This window comes from Mya arenaria, chromosome 4 (genome assembly GCF_026914265.1).
Source record: "Mya arenaria isolate MELC-2E11 chromosome 4, ASM2691426v1".
NCBI classification, from domain to species: domain Eukaryota; kingdom Metazoa; phylum Mollusca; class Bivalvia; order Myida; family Myidae; genus Mya; species Mya arenaria.
Window position 1 is genome coordinate 53,560,370 of NC_069125.1, and position 18,061 is coordinate 53,578,430.

Consider the following 18,061-nt stretch of genomic DNA (forward strand, 5'->3'; position numbering starts at 1 on the left):
GCTATGTATGTATAATGTGCGATCCTCATGATTCTATTTCGGGTCAATACCTACAAACGATTTTATTAGTGAACATTGTTATTAAGAAGGTTGGTTCATTAACGTGCCCAGTGTAGAGTACTGTACACCATCCCAGTAGCAACTGGTACCATGTGTTCACCTCTTTGACGCGGCCGGGGTATGAACCCGCAACCTTCTGTACCCGAAGCGAACGCTCTACTACTGAGCTATTGGACGATGTTAGACTTGATTAGCATTAATCTGCAGCCAATTGTATAAAACTCGGATAAGTTGTCCACAGGTTATATTTCGGCTAGTGAACACTTTTCAGTGATTTGATTGGTTAAAAAAATTATTGGATAAATATTGACCAATCGATAAACATTTCGGATAACTTTGACCAAACCAAAAAGATAACCGGTTTTATACAAGTGCTGATGTTTATATAGTAAACACTGACGTTATTAGCCAATCTTGCTGCCATGGTAACATCGGTGTACATTATTATTTGCAATCCTGAAACCAACTTAACTTTGAAGCAGGCATGCACCACTGACAATCAATACAAAACAAACTCTTGACAATATGCCTCCGGTTCTCTCATAATATTAAAGAGAATATTTATGTATTGAATGTATAAATATATAACATGACAATATATTATGTATATAACATGATCAAAACAGTTCATTGAATATACATTGCAAAAACATAGCCAATCCTGTTTTTTAAACCATTAACAGTCAGCAAAATTTAAATTTGACACAAACTACATGTGTATGGGTGATAAACTGTGTTTAAATCCAAATAAAAAAGATTCTGATTCTATAGAATATACACAATGTAATTCTCATTTTGTAACTAGACTAGCTTTAACAAAAAAAGAACATTACGAAGTCGTTTCTCTCACAAACTTCTTAAGCATTAATAATACGATATGATTTTATACATTCTTTGTTCACAAATCGTCCAAATTAAATCAGCCTGCAGGTGTTTAAAACACGGTTTTGCTTCTGAGCCATTCAAGGCTTCAATAAAGCTATGCAGTCTGAATTCCGTACATTTGTTTTGCACGTTGTTACATTATTAGACATGTATACTGTGTTTAAAGAAGATATATGTACAATGTTAAAACTCAAATTGATACATTTAGCACAGTGTTTAATTCAATCAGAAAGTAACTGAAGTATATGTAATAAGAAATATACACGAATCATGATGATTATAATAAATAATTATATCTTATATATAAATTATTATAATAATATTAGATAACTTCAAAATTATGTACAGTATATAATAATCATACTGTTTTTTGTACAGTCTTCTTAGCTAATAGTTTTCGATGTCATATTGCTCTTGGTAATACCCTTCGTATAAATTTCCATCGGAATTGAATTGTCCCGTTGCTGTCGCTTGAGGTGCTATTCCGGAAAATACTGCCCCTGGAAGAATCTGCTGATCTCCTTGCACGTGACCTTGACCACCTTGCTGCGAAACGCAGTCAATCGGGACGTCTGCACATGGTACGAGGTCTGTCTCTTGCCTTGCCATGGCAACCAAGCTGTGCGAGGTATGACTGTAAGCTGGAGGCGAGGTGGATCTCTGTGAGTACTCTTGTAACGAGTTTCCCCCCAGCACTTGGCCATGACCATGAACTGTCAGGTTCTCACCTTGAACTGTCATGTCCTGCACTTGGCCTTGAGCAGTGATGCTGTGTAGCATTTCCGCTACATTAGGCTCACTGGCGAGCTGAGCGCCACCGCCGGCCTCCCGGTACTGGTAACTATTTCTAAGGCGCTGCAGGGTCGTACTGATAGTATTCTGTATATTTTGACTTTCACTTGGCTCTGGTGAATCTGCTTGCATATCTATAACTAAATTGTCGGATTCTTGGAATGGTACTTGTGACTGATGCAACACAGCGGTATCTGGATGGCTTTGCTGATCAACATTTGTGGAATCCTCGAAATGTCCACCGCTGTTATAAATAGCATTCTTTAATAACTGCCGATGCTCTGGGTGTTCTAGCGCTTCTTTCAAAAACATTCGTGCTTCTCTGGAGTTTGGATCAATTATTTTATGTGGTTCAGTCACTGCCTTTGAATATTTCAAAGATTCTATACGCGCAGAGCTCATGCTGAGCTCTTCGTTGTGTTTTCGTAGCTCTGCGTAGTCACTTTGACTCATATAACGAGCCATATCTTGAATGATCAAGCTGACATTCCTTTCTATGCTGCTATCACCTGCTGCGTTAACTTGCATTCCAGTATTAAACTCAGATAACTCTCTAATGCTTGCATCATTCATCATCTTGTTTTGCTGTGAAACGTCCATCTGCTGAAAACTGCTAACAGGAATATCGGCTCTATTGCCTGCAACCATTTCTGAATTTGCATGAGGGTCATTGCCTTCAGAAAAGACCAAAATCTCTAATGGTAGAGTGGGACCTTCGGTATCAGCTAGACTCTTTGACTTTCTCTGTATATTTGAGCCTGGGATTTCACTGGTATTTGGATCAGGGTCAGAATCGGGTTCTCCGGCGATTTCTTCCCCTTCTTCTGGCTCACTAGGCTTCAAGGCTTCCATTAAACTCATCACCACACCTGCCTGAAGTTTGTGCTTGGATGTTAGGTGAAGTTTCATATTACCTCTGGTGGTACTGCGGTAAATGCACCCTTGTTTCGGACATAGGAATGGCTTTACGCCAGAATGAACTCTTGTGTGTACCTTAAGCTTTGTCATTGTCTTAAATGATTTTGGGCATTCTGGACATTTGAATCTCTTTTCTGTATTATGTTTATGGAAGGTATGGCTATTCCATGCAGTTCTTGTTTTGAATTTTGACCCACAAGTTTCACAAATGAACGGATGATCATCAAAATGTATAAGTTTGTGTTCACGTAGCTGAAATTTTGTGAAAAATTCCTTTTTACACAAGTCACATCTGTATGGTTCCCAACCTTTTGGCAGTGGGACATTGTGTCTGAAGTACTTGTGAAAGTGAACATAGTACATTCCACTCTTCTTAGTCTTATAATCACAAATGTCACAAACTTGAGCATCTTTGTTGGTGCATTTTTGTCTTCAATGTTAACATAGTTTATGCATTCTTCCAAACTTATTTCATGGGTACTTATTATGTGCACGAGTGCACGTTTTGCAATCAGAAATGCTCTGTCACAGAAACAACATCTGTATATTTTCAAGTTAATCGCCTTTGGGGCAGTCATGTCTAGTTCAGCAACCTTTTCAGCAATTAACTGAGGATGGCACATGTGGACTTGAGTTGAAGGTTGGCTCTCTTTGTACTTTCTCGTCTTTTTGACAGTCTTCACTCTAGTATCCTTCCCCTCAGTTTTTGCCAGCCTTGCAAGTGATGTTCGTGAGGCAATGTTCTGTTCCTGATCTGTTGTGCTGCTTTCATTCTTCATCATCTCCCTAATCTCTTTTGTCCTCTTCTTTGGAGGCTGTCTCATCAACACCTTATCCATTACATCGAATGAGTCAACTGTGTATTTCCTGAAAATAATTATACATTATGAAAATACATACAATTTGTCAATAGTATAATGAAAACTACAGGGATAAGCCCAGTAGTCACAAAAAACAACAAATATAAAGCCAGTTTAGAAGCAAAATGTCAAGTCCCAAATTACGCTCAAAGTTACACAAACGAGAGACGCATACGAACATATGCTACCAACAGACCGCACATGCATCAAAATAGCTTTATCAATAAAACAAAGAAAATTAAAAAAACACAAATGTTTAAATTATTTAAAATGTTTCTCATGACCGTCACTGCTATGCTATGTTTTAAAACTATTTGACATGGCAATTATCAGACTCGATCAATGAAATAAAAACAAACTTAATGCAAACTACCTATTTCTAGCCTTTTTAGGAGGTGACGTATAGGTAGTCTTTTCTGCTGTTTCTATCTTTTTAGGTATTCCCTTCTTAGTTTGTGGTTCAAAGCCTGTGCTTTCAAGATCAAGATGTGTCCCATCAATGGTAGAAACAACTTTATTCTGACCTACTCCTTCATAATCTTTCAGGCCATCAAGGGACTTTGAATATGATTCAACAGGGTCGACAATCATTTCTATTCCATGGTCACTTTGAACTTTCTGCTGAAGATTTTTGTTTAAGGCAGCTAAATCATCAGGGTTGTGAGCTTGTACTTGGTTAACACTGGTGCCGGGTTTTGACTTCGGAGATTTCCTTCCCTTTGCTTTTGGCTTCTTACTGCTGCTAGTGCTAGTGATAAACAAAGCACTGGTGTCATTCGACTTGGCTTTTTTTTGTTCTGCAGCCTCAAGAAGGCTGATATTTGATGGTCTTTTTCGGAACCTTGAAACAGTTGTTTCATTGTCAGTAGCCACGGTTCTTTCCTCAATCACTTCACATAGATTATCTGATTTTCTTAATTCATCCTCATCAAGTTTACCTGTTACAAGTGGGTCAGGAAACAATGTAAAATCATGTGATAATTCCTTGCCAACGCCCTCTATGGTATCGTTGTTTGCTTGAGTATCTGCTATTGGCTTAAAAGTAGCACTAACTTTGCTAATATCTTGTTTGTCACTAGATTTGTCTTTACGTCTACGTAAGGTGTAGTCTTTCTTTAAACGTTGTTTCATGTTTCCTTCTACTCTTTCATTGCCCATTTGATCCTTGCTTTTCATGCCCAGTGATTGATTCAAATCTCCATCAACAATCATTTTGTCAACTAGTGGAACATCATATTCCAGATTTGCAATAGATGTGTCTGCATTGTTGACAGTGATATTGTTTGAACTTGCGGTTTCCACATGTTTTGCAATTGTGTTATTAGTTTCTTCCATAACAGTTGCTGTTTCCAATGAAGTAGGGACACCCTGTCCAACCTTTCTATTCCGGCCTCTTTTTCTTATTGGGATGTTGCTTTGAGAAGGGTCATTGGTATGCCAATCAATGTCAGAACTGTTCATTTCTTTCAGAATATTTCCATCTGAGTAAAACTGTGTTGATGTTTTGTCTTTAACACAAGTATGCACATCAGTAATTTTCTGTACAGCATTTGGTGAATCACTAAGAGCTTCATTTGTATCTGCATGGCCTAGACTTTGAATACCACTGGTTTCATTTCGTTGCTTGGTAACTTGAGAACTTTTTTCTGAAATAGTATCTATATTTGCGCTACCTTTGTTGGAATCATTTGTCTTACTCATAACTTCTTGCTTCACAGGTGATTTTAAATTGTCAACAGTTTGCATTCTTGATTTCTTCTTTGCCGCATCTAATTTCTGAAAATAAAGCAGGCAAACTTATTTCATCACACAAGAAAAAACCCTTCTCAGTTCCATATTGCATGCTTATTGTACATTATGGCTTATAATGTTTTAACTTTTGGTCACTGTAGTCATTAAGGAAACCTATAATAAGTAACTCTGTTAGCTTTAAGTAAGTTTATAAATTAACAACTATTTTTCACAACTGTGAAAAGACACACACTGTATTTACCCTTTTGGCTACGAGGTTTGTCTCGTCCATCCTGACCCTATCCAGGTGTACATGTACAGCGGTCTCCAGGTATGGCACTGAGATAATCAGGTGCCCAAGCTTAGCCTCCTTGCAGAAATCATAGCAGTAACGCACCACAGCATCAATGCTGAATATCAGTGCTATTCTATAATATATATATAATCCATTGTTATACTATGGATATAAGTAATTATTCACTGAGCTATTCATTGTTTGAGCTATTGAATAAAAAAATCACTCTCAATAACTTCACTGCTGAATGATGTTTAAACTACCAGAGAAGTTTTAAGAAACTATTAAACAAAATGACATAATTGTTTGTAAATATCCAAAAAGCATTTGGTTGATGAAATATTTAATAAATATAATAAAAGTGTCAGTTTGGATGCTTTAAGTACAGAAACAATATAAATTTGAAATGAGAGGTTATTCAGGACTTAACTATTGATATAAGTGAAAGAACTATTTTATGGTTTTGGTCTTTTGGCCTTGTCCTCAACTAAAATTGAAAGAATGGCAATGGGTTTTTCAAATGCTACCTGTATATTTGCTGCACATTATCAACAGTAAGCGTGATATTGCCATTGTATAGGAAGGCCAGGAATGCCTCTACACTTTCTTCCTGTATTCCCTCTGGTAGAACCAGTTTCAACTCGGACTCACTACAGTCAGCACTCTTCTTCTGGAGCTCAGGGCTTGAGGCAAGGAGAACCAGTCTGTGGGCCTGAAAATGAAGGCATGGCTTGCTTTGTATACAGTGTAAATTTCTGTAAATTTAAAGATGTTAACAGGACTGAAGAGAATTGCTAATTGATATTTAACTACGTTCTTTATTGCATTGTTTAGAAAATAATGAAAGTAATACAAATTTTGAAAGGAGCTAACACTACACTATTTCAATCCTGGTTCACATTGTATACTATAGCATCTGTTATGGCTTCGATTACATTAATATTTAAAACTTTGCAATTATTGATAAATGTAGACAAGTTTGAGGATGTGTACAAAAAATAGTTTCAACCTCCACTGAACTCCTATTTAACTGACTGTTCCAAGGTGGTGACTCCAACAGTTATTGATTCATGTGTAGTCTGTCTGTGTTGTTTTGTATGTTCTTCTCTATCATTAAGATTCTGTTAGGCCTTAGCCATATGCCTTTAAACAGGTTGTTTTGAATGTTTAGCAACTGGGCCTGTCCAAGTAGTTTCAATTGAATTATTTATTGAATTAATCTGTTTTGTGTGTTTATGAGCCAGAGTCCTTTGTACAATAAACTTTGAACCATGAGCATTTCAAAGGCTGTTGTTTTAATAAACTTTTAACCATGAGCATTTCAAAGGCTGCTGTTTTAGTAAACTTTGAACCATGAGCATTTCAAAGGGTGTTGTTTTAGTAAACTTTGAACCATGAGCATTTCAAAGGCTGCTGTTTTAATAAACTTTGAACCATGAGCATTTCAAAGGCTGTTGTTTTAATAAACTTTGAACCATGAGCATTTCAAAGGCTGCTGTTTTAATAAACTTTGAACCATGAGCATTTCAAAGGCTGCTGTTTTGGTAAACTTTGAACCATGAGCATTTCAAAGGCTGCTGTTTTAGTAAACTTTGAACCATGAGCATTTCAAAGGCTGCTGTTTTAATAAACATTGAACCATGAGCATTTCAAAGGCTGTTGTTTTAGTAAACTTTGAACCATGAGCATTTCAAAGGCTGCTGTTTTAATAAACATTGAACCATGAGCATTTCAAAGGCTGTTGTTTTATTTTAAAAACAAAAACATTTTTTTATAAATATTGTGATGCACATGTTCCAGATGGAATAAAATAGTGTTTAAAGGACTTTTAAATTGTTACATACCCTAACAAAGTTTTTGCCACAGAAGAGGACAGCATCACAGTACTTTCCCTCCTCACGAAGTTTCCATAAGTTCTTCAAAATATCAGAAGCCAGGCCATAGTCGTTGTACTTCTTCTCCGTGATGATTGGTGGTGGCTGTTCCTTAGGCACATCAGGTCTTGTAACATACAGGTACACAGGCTCCGGTTCACTAGCTGCTGCAGGTGGCTCGGATCTTAGTATGTGGTATGTCTCTGCTGGCTCAACAACAGGAGCAACAAGGGGATTCGAAGGGGGCTTTGGCTGAATGGCAAGCTGCTTTTTCATTAAAGCTGGCTTTTTAATCTGTTTTATTTCAATGTTTCTTGTAATGCTGCTGAGGGGCATTTGCTGGATTTGTGTTTGAATAGACTCAGTAGGCTCGTTAACATTTGGAAAATCATTAAGCCTTGAAGCTGAATCAGAATACTTCTTAAACAGCAATGACCCACTGATACCAGATGATGCAGTTAACACATTTTCTAGGGCATTTGTACTGTCAATACTCTCCTTTGCTGAAGATTTAACTAAATGGCTAAGCTGACTTTGGGTCTCTGCTTTGAGCTTACTCAGTTGATTCTGTGCAATGGCTTTCTCAAGCTTGGATTTATACACTGGAATGTTTGTATTCTCTTGTACTGAAGAAGACATTAAAGAATATGCATATTCGGACACGGAAGGGTTATTGAAAATGTCCTTGTCTGAAGTTCTTGCTTCATTTCCCATATCGTGAATATCAAGGCTCTGACTAAGCTCTTTATTTCCAAGGTAGTTCTCACTATAGTGTTCAAACTGATTTGAAGACAGGAACTCTGTTTCCCCAAGATGTTTTCTCAGCAGCCCAGCTGTGCTTGTGTTCAGTATGAGTGGCTGGGGACTGGAGTTATCTCCCCTGGGAGAGGCCAGTCTGGCCGCCAGGTTTGGCAGGTTAGCTGCCAAGTGGCCCCATCTCACAGGCAGGAAGTCTGTGCCTGAATTTCCCAGGGGCAGCAATGCTATTTTCTGTGCCAAATCTGACTTAGTATGAGAAGCAGACACTTCAGCTTGTGTCTGAGACTTGGTTAGATTTTGTGGAATACTGTTAGGGCTCAGAGGTCCTGGAATAAAACATTAATTATAATGTCTATGATATACACTACAGTAACATCTTTAACATAATATGTAGTATAAAGGACTTTTATATTTTCAGACAGTCAGCAAAAAACTTTGCTCTCTTCATAAGCAAAATTTACTTTAAATGTTCTGACTAAAACCTACCTTTAAACTTCATATATATATGTACAATGTACAGTGTAACAGTAAACAAGTACATCACCATACTTAATTGAATCTACTATATAAGTATGCACAGCTTATTTTATCGTATCATCTATAAACAAACAGACCCCAATGCACAGACCGACCAAGCCAAAGTGTTGTAACTTGAATCAGCGCCATTGAAGCTTTAAGTGAAAATATTGAATGTTTTAATGTGGTAACCCACATTCAAGTTTGTCCCACATCACCAACATCTACATTGTTATGACAACAACCTCACCAAGGTTTGACAATACCTCTACACAAGGTTTGTGAAAAGGCTTAGATCTCTACACATGTATGACAAAGACATATCACCTAGGTTTGTGAAGAGACTTTGATCTCTACACATGTATGACAAAGACATATCACCTAGGTTTGTGAAGAGACTTTGATCTCTACACATGTATGACAAAGACATATCACCTAGGTTTGTGAAGAGACTTTGATCTCTACACATGTATGACAAAGACATATCACCTAGGTTTGTGAAGAGACTTTGATCTCTACACATGTATGACAAAGACATATCACCTAGGTTTGTGAAGAGACTTTGATCTCTACACATGTATGACAAAGACATATCACCTAGGTTTGTGAAGAGACTCTGATTTCTACACATGTATGACAAAGACATATCACCTAGGTTTGTGAAGAGACTTAGATCTCTACACATGTATGACAAAGACATATCACCTAGGTTTGTGAAGAGACTTTGATCTCTACACATGTATGACAAAGACATATCACCTAGGTTTGTGAAGAGACTTTGATCTCTACACATGTATGACAAAGACATATCACCTAGGTTTGTGAAGAGACTTTGATCTCTACACATGTATGACAAAGACATATCACCTAGGTTTGTGAAGAGACTCTGATTTCTACACATGTATGACAAAGACATATCACCTAGGTTTGTGAAGAGACTTTGATCTCTACACATGTATGACAAAGACATATCACCTAGGTTTGTGAAGAGACTCTGATTTCTACACATGTATGACAAAGACATCACCTAGGTTGGTGAAGAGACTCTGATCTCTACACATGTATGACATAAATACCTCTTGTTTTAAAACAGTAAAATGTGAAAGACCTTACATATGTCTAACCTTGATATAGAGCATTGCTGGATGTGTGCATATTGACATGGTGCTGGTGTGAGGGAGGGGCCATAGTTGATGGGTTATGGGATACACTGTAGTAGCCCCCAGCAGGGACACGCCCTTGGTTCACCGACAGACTCCCCTCACTAGATAGAAAAAACAAATAGATATGCATCTGCTGTGATCTTAAGCAGTATAAAGACTTGTTTAAATAGTTCAAAAACAGTATTACAAAATATATAGATTTTGCTCAAGAATTATCAAAATCTTTTCCAAATATGATTCTGCTTTAGGTGTTACAACCTTTAGGCTTATTAGTAACTTCAACTTACCAGAGTCTAGCATTACAATGCACTCCTAAGCTGGGGTTTTAACCTATAGACAACAGACCAAGTCTGACACACAAGTATAATGGGTATATTCCCACTTTCTTATCCAAAATTCTTTCACTTGGCCTAGATGTGAGGCTTTAAAATTTTAACAATGTTGTCATTATGTTAAGAAATTTCAAGCATTCTCAGCAGATATGTCTTATATAATATTCTGAATATTTAAAACGATTAGCGATTACCCTAAGTTTGTGTCTTGCTGATAGACTGGTAGTTGCCTGGAGAGAGACTGGACAAAATGTTCCCCCAGCATCGCATCTCCCTCCTCAGCTTCCATACTGTCATGTACTTAAAACTTTTAGCTAAAGGTGCAAGCTCAAAACTTGGATTGGTCTGTCTGGAAAATATTAAACACACGTCTTAAATTTCAAAACACAGAAAAAGAGGCCTGCGCATGGACAGGTAGAAATAGAGGCCTGGGCATTGACAGGTAGAAATAGAGGCCTGGGCATTGGCAGGTAGAAATAAAGGCCTGCGCATTGACAGGTAGAAATAGAGGCCTGCGCATTGACAGGTAGAAATAAAGGCCTGAGCATCGACAGGTAGAAATAGAGGCCTGCGCATAAACAGGTAGAAAAAGAGGCCTGTGCATGGACATGTAGAAATAGAGGCCTGTGCATGGACAGGTAGAAATAGATGCCTGCGCATGGGCAGGTAGAAATAGAGGCCTGGGCGATGACAGGTAGAAATAGAGGCCTGAGCATGGACAGATAAAAAATAGAGGCCTGTGCATTGACAGGTAGAAATTGAGGCCTGGGCATTGACAGGTAGAAATAAAGGCCTGAGCATCGACAGGTAGAAATAGAGGCCTGTGCATAAACAGGTAGAAAAAGAGGCCTGTGCATGGACAGGTAGAAATAGAGGCCTGTGCATGGACAGGTAGAAATAGAGGCCTTGGCATTGACAGGAAAAAATAGAGGCCTGGGCATTAACAGGTAGAAAAAGGGGCCTATATTGACAGGTAGAAAAAGGGGCTTTTTTTGTCCATGCGCAAAAATCAGCGATGAAAGGAGCATATATCACCACTTATTTGTTGATTTTCTGAAATTTTAATACATAAGTTCAGAAAAAGTAACACCGGTATGCATATATGTATACATTTCTTTTTCAAATTACAAACATAAATAAATGCACATACAAGATATGTATTGGAATGGTTTAAATGCACTTATTAATGATGATTTTGGAACCATGTGCATTAAATGGTCTGTGTTATTTAAGTTTTTTAAGATGAAACTGTTCAGGGACTTTACATTCAATGCTTATTTAGGATGATTTTTCAGTAAATCTGATTATCATCGTTCAACCAAACATCGTTTCGCCCCGAATAACCATGCAAATAGTAATGTGTTATGTCGCCAACCAACATTTTTTCAAATTATGCTGATTGCCAATAAACACTGAAACTAATAATCTACCTACTGATTTCACATTAACGTTGGCAAAAGATGACTGAAAGCTGATGATTGTCCTATGCTTTAGTAATGACTTTTGGATAAATGACACTTCGCTCTGTCATATCATTACCATCGTTTAATGGCAGTGTAAAGAATGAATAGCAAGTCTCAAATCAAAAATATAGCATGGGTTAGGAAATATCCCAAGCTCTTACATGCCTGTGTTTTTAGTTAGAGCAACCTTGCTATGCTCCTAAGCTATGTATTCAAATAAGCTTTATAAAAAAAAGTTTAATCAAATTATGTTTATCCTATACATAACTTAAATTATTGAGCGGAAACCACTTTTCATTATTCAGTAACAGCGACCTTGACCCCCCCCCCCCCAAACCCTAAAAGCAATCCCAAGCTACTTCTTCACATTATAAGCTGTGACCTCCTCACTATGTTTCAACATCTCATTATCATCACACCATTTTCTTGATGACTGATGAAAATAATACAGTAACTATGAATATGACTTTGGTTTTTCCAAATAGTCTGTGATAACCCTGGGATAGAGAGAGCTAGAAGCCTGAAGCTTTTAAGCAGACAAACTGCAAATAGTACTGAACTTTCAATGATTATCAATGGTCCCCATCAAATTAAAAAAAAGAGCCAGCTCTTCCCAAGCATTTTCATAATCATTAAAATCCCAAGGTTCAGGGTCTAATTCACCGACATCTTGCGTCTGAGTTTGAGACTCAGGCTCCGAAAATTGAAATCTAAATTGTTTCAAAATATCTATAACATAACATTTTTTTACGAAAGATGTCTTTTTGATTATTTGCTACAGGTACTCCTTGCTCCTTAAAAAAAAATACAACAGAATTAAGATTTGCCTCTTCTGGCATTGCTTGTGGTATTGACAGCTCATCATCACTGTAGATGAAGTAGGTAGGTCTTTTCAATATTTTTTCGGGAAAAGGGCGTTTTATGATGTGAAAAAAGAATCTGTAATGACCAGAATGACTTTGTGTTCATTTTCGACTTTTCTTGTGGAGAAGCTGCAGTGATAAACTTGTCACTAGCCAATTTTACATATTTTGGTTCTTGGGGAGGGCCGCAATATTCAGACATGCACCGCGAAATTGAAACCCTCCAGCATCATGCACACGCGGTGAAACGCACCAGCATGTATCACAAGCAGAGTACACCAGCAGGGAGTAGCTAGTGATATGGACATATGCACATGCGTTACGCCAATTTTCTTAAAGCAATCTTATATTCCCTTTTTCCCTTTTTTATTATACCATTATTGATTTAACAACTTCATTCAAAAATAGTAAATTTTGCACCTTAAAGTGACTCGCTCATGGTTCGTAAAATGCACTTTTTAAAATTAGGAAGTAAAGTGTGGCAAATCATAGAAAAATTAAAAATAACAATACCAAAATCTTCAGTAAATGTGGATATTTGCTCAAATATTATCATGTGATGTTATCAATGTATCCTTAACAGGTCAACATATCCACCAGATTTGTTAACGTCCCAGTGGCCGTGTGGACTAGCCAACTGTTTTCTAATTTTTGCTTGACTTAACTAGCGTAGGTTCGAACCCCACTTAAACCAAAAACAATTTTTAAGCTATTGTTTAACTTTTTTTTGCAATTTCGATATCTTAGAGTAAAATAAGTGTTTCCAGATGCATTACTGGGAAAAATATTGTTTGGTCCAAAAACATGAGTGTTACTTTAAACACAATTTAAGTTTAGGTATCTATACACATATATATATATATATATACAGTATAGCCCTTAAATCAGTATAAAATCAAAAACACAGTGAATGCAAACATTATATCCCTTTTTAAGGCTTTTATATATATTTGAACGTTACAGAGAAAATTAGCAAAATGTACATCGTCGACGTCGAGCAAGACGAGCATGACGTCAATGCCACCCATTTCACTACCAGAACTGGTATTTATTATTATTTTTGACTACATACATAAGAAACTGACTTTATACTTACAAGAAACTGACTATATAAAGAAATGGCCAGTTTCAATATAAACCTATAGCTTGCTTCTATCTTATTAAATTAAAGGCCTAATACATAACAAAAATTACAAACATAATGACAAAACATATGCAAATGTTTGCACAGCTGAATGCGTGTTTACTGACAAAAAACCAGTACTTAGTATGCATGTAAATCATTCCCTTTTCCAGTAACGAAATCAATGTCGGCTACGAAAAACAGTTTTTTAACATATACTAAGGGGCAATGTAATTTAATATTTTGGCAATGCAAAGAAACAAGTACTTGTTTCCTTTTAGTATGGAAGACGTGCCCATCCGTAACAAAGACGCATCGAATTTACTTAATTTTTGTCGGGAAAACCTATAGTCTATCCTCCATTTTGGAAATCGCGTCATTACAGGTCAAGGTCAGGTAGCACTCGAGTTGCTTCCCTTGCATCATTGCCATCTTTACCATAAATAAATCAAAGCGCTTAACGCGTTGAAGGCTTTCGTCTGCTTCGTTCTGTGAGTATGCTATTGTCATTTTTTTTTATCATAATCATCTAATATTTCTTCGCAAATCCTTTCAAATCTTTATGCTGATACTCTATTAGATCAAAACCTTGGAATATCACTATCAGTCACTTAAAATACTCATGTAATATATGTTGAATGCCCAAATAATTACTTATGTATTTAGTAATACTCAATTGCATATGCAACATTATCTAGAGCTTTGGTTTAATAAACAATGAACTGCCACGGATTACGCATTAGGCATTGTATAGTAAAATCTATTCTACTTTATACCTCAAACATGACTAATTCGTGTTTAGTTTTCTAGCAGGGTATGGCCGCTTAACCAAATGCATCTAACAAAATGCATTGTACATGCTAATTATGTTTAATGTTTAGGTTTTGTGCTGCAATGTCAGGATCCTCGCGCAAAATTCCCCTGGGTCTAATCACCCACATACTATTATCTCCTTGTATTTACATCTTCATATTGCCCTCAACCTAAGTCACTCGTGAACACTGAAATGAACAGATTTAAATCAGTGGTTTAAATATGCACATGCAACATGCTCAGGACTCTTGGCTGAAGTAACTGAGACGAACTGAGAACTCCTCACACACTTTCCGTTATATTCGGCATTGCATGACTATACAGTAGCACGTGGAAAGACTGCAGTTAACGCTTTTTAAAAGCACTTTGCTTTTAATTGTAAAAGTGTATAATTTAGTAATTGTTAAATATGTACTATTACTCAAAAATAAGATTTAACATATTTAATAAAATTGTTTTAATATACCAAAAAGGATGAACAAATGGCGAAAATAAAAGATCTTATGGAGGATACCGAGTTTGATTTGAAACGAATGTGCAGAAAACACGGTATTGCTACCATATGAGACCATAGTAGATCGCAGTAAATCTTTTAGCATTCACCATCATTTAATATTTTTGCGTTTTCAGCTATTAAATACACGGTTATAACATTGTTAATAGTAATTCATATTTTCCATAAATGCATTATTTAGTAAGTATTTGACGGTGTACCACTCAAAATTTATGCTTGTTTTACACGTGTATGTATCGATTTTGAATAAGAGTGTCACTTTAAAGGTTGTTAGTATCTATTTATACAATGCATGGTTTGATGCGACACAGTTGCATAACCATTTATTTTGTGAAAGTACATACTAACCACCTTAATCAACCTTTGTCAAGTAAAAGCCAAATTTAGCTATTTAAACACTGAAAATATACTAATGAATGAATCATAATCACCAAAAAACTGATTATAGGATAACTTTTAATATTATTATTTTATTTAAAACATTTTGGTTTGACAGTTTATGCCAAATGAGCTTTTAAATGCATCTTCAGTACGATCTATGTTTCCAAGTTTTAACGAGTTCTCCGGGCAGTTGTTTATAACCCTGTCCGAATCCAATGACGCAGATTCTATTTTTATAATACTGCTCATCAGCAACCACAAGAACGGCAATGTTATAGCATAGAAATAAAAACAAACTAAAATACTATTATTAAATGTGTACACCTACAAGAAATGTAATATTTGAGTGAAATACAGTGTAACGAAGCACAAGAATGTGCTTTGTGCTAAATGCTATAGTATAAGGCAACGGAACTATTAAAGGAATGTTACTTTGTGCATGTATGAATGACAAATAGACGCAATGAAAATGCATTAATCAGAATTAAATTACAAAGACAAAGTTATTAAATTCCCAACAGGCGAATTAGAATTTCGAAAATGCATCAAATAAAATTAAATAAACAATCAACGTGATAAGTTATCAACACTCGGATTGGAATTATGTTCCTCTGCACTACCATACATAATGACCATGAATTAAAATTTCTGCGCGGTGTGACGACCGCACATCATTATCTTTTGATATTTAATGCTTCATTCAAATCCTCTCAGTAAATACTCAAAGTTATGCTTCAGTCAAATTTCGATAGAATCAAATCGAAGTAAAAAGGGAAGATAAATTTAATAGAAGGTGCACAACGGTTAATACTTAAAACTGTGCACAACTTGAATCGACTCGCCCATTTTTTTTGTAAATGCAAAATGAAGTAGAAGAAGAAGAAAAAGAAGAAATTCAGCGCCACTACTACTCAATAGCGCCATTACTAGAGCAACAACGCCATTACTACTCGACAACGCCATCACTTTAGCAGAAGCGCCACCACCACTCGACACCGCCTTCACTAGAGCAACAGCGCCACCACTCCTTGATAGCGCAATCACTAAAGAAAAAGCGTCTCCACTACTAGACAGTGCCACCACCTCTCGACAGGTCCACCCATAGAGCAACAGCGCCACCACTACTTGACAGCGCCACCACTCCCCGACAGATCCACCCATAGAGCAACAGCGCCACCACTATTCGACAGCGCCACCACTTCCCGACAGATCCACCCATAGAGCAACAGCGCCATCACTTCTCGACAGCGCCACCACTACTCGACAGATCCACCCATAGAGCAACAGCACGTCAACCACTTCTCGACAGATCCACCCATAGAGCAACAGCGGCACCACTACTCGACAGCGTCACCACTACTCGACAGATCAACCCTTAGAGCAACAGCACCACCACCACTCGACAGATCCACCCATAGAGCAACAGTGCCAACACTACTCGACAGATCCACCCATAGAACAACAGCGCCAACACTACTCGACAGATCCACACATAGAGCAACAGCGCCAACACTACTCGACAGATCCACACATAGAGCAACAGCGGCACCACTACTCGACAGATCCACCCATAGAGCAACAGCCCCACCACTACTCGACAGATCCACCCATAGAGCAACAGCGGCACCACTACTCGACAGATCCATCCATAGAGCAACAGCGCCACCACTACTCGACAGATCAACCCATAGAGCAACAGCGCCACCACCACTCGACAGATCCACCCATAGAGCAACAGCGGCACCACTACTCGACAGATCCATCCATAGAGCAACAGCGCCACCACTACTCGACAGATCAACCCATAGAGCAACAGCGCCACCACTACTCGACAGATCCACCCATAGAGCAACAGCGCCACCACTACTCGACAGATCCACCCATAGAGCAACAGCGCCACCACTACTCGACAGATCCACCCATAGAGCAACAGCGCCACCACTACTCGACAGTTCCACCCATAGAGCAACAGCGCCACCACAACCTCTCGACAGATCCATCACTAGAGCAAGAGCGCCATCACTACTCAACAGATCCACCCATAGAGCAACAGTGTCGCCACTACTCGACAGATCCGACCATAGAGCAACGGCACCAACACTTCTCGACAGATCCACAAATAGAGCAACAGTGTCACCACTTCTCGACAGATCCAACCATAATGCAACAGTGTCACCACTACTCGACAGATCCACCCCTAGAGCAACAGTGCCAACACTACTCGACAGATCCATCCATAGAGCAACAGCGACACCACTACTCGACAGATCCATCACTAGAGCAACAGCGCCACCACCACTCGACAGATCCATCACTAGTGCAACAGCGCCACCACTACTCGACAGATCCATCACTAGAGCAACAGCGCCACCACTACTCAACAGATCCATCACTAGAGCAACAGCGCCGCCACCACTCGACAGATCCATCACTAGAGCAACAGCGCCAACACTACTCGACAGATCCACCTATAGAGCAACAGTGCCACCACTACTCGACAGATCCATCACTAGGGCAACAGCGCCAACACTACTCGACAGATCCATCACTAGAGCAACAGCGCCACCACCACTCGACAGATCCACCACTAGAGCAACAGCGCCAACACTACTCGACAGATTCATCACTAGAGCAACAGTGCCACCACCACTCGACAGATCCATCACTAGAGCAACAGCGTCACCACCACTCGACAGATCCATAACTATAGCAACAGCAC

The 18,061-nt window shown here is 38.1% G+C and overlaps 1 protein-coding gene across 1 annotated transcript; it reads right to left on the reverse strand.

The window, feature by feature from the left end:
- Positions 1 to 595: 595 nt before the first annotated feature.
- On the reverse strand, positions 596 to 14,008 carry LOC128232840 (uncharacterized). The gene is given in 9 exon segments (XM_052946607.1): positions 596 to 3,071; positions 3,074 to 3,522; positions 3,889 to 5,291; positions 5,509 to 5,674; positions 6,069 to 6,253; positions 7,386 to 8,500; positions 9,815 to 9,954; positions 10,380 to 10,534; positions 13,902 to 14,008. Coding segments are annotated over 8 exon segments (5,292 nt in total). The 5' UTR covers positions 10,475 to 10,534; positions 13,902 to 14,008; the 3' UTR covers positions 596 to 1,332.
- Positions 14,009 to 18,061: the final 4,053 nt, after the last annotated feature.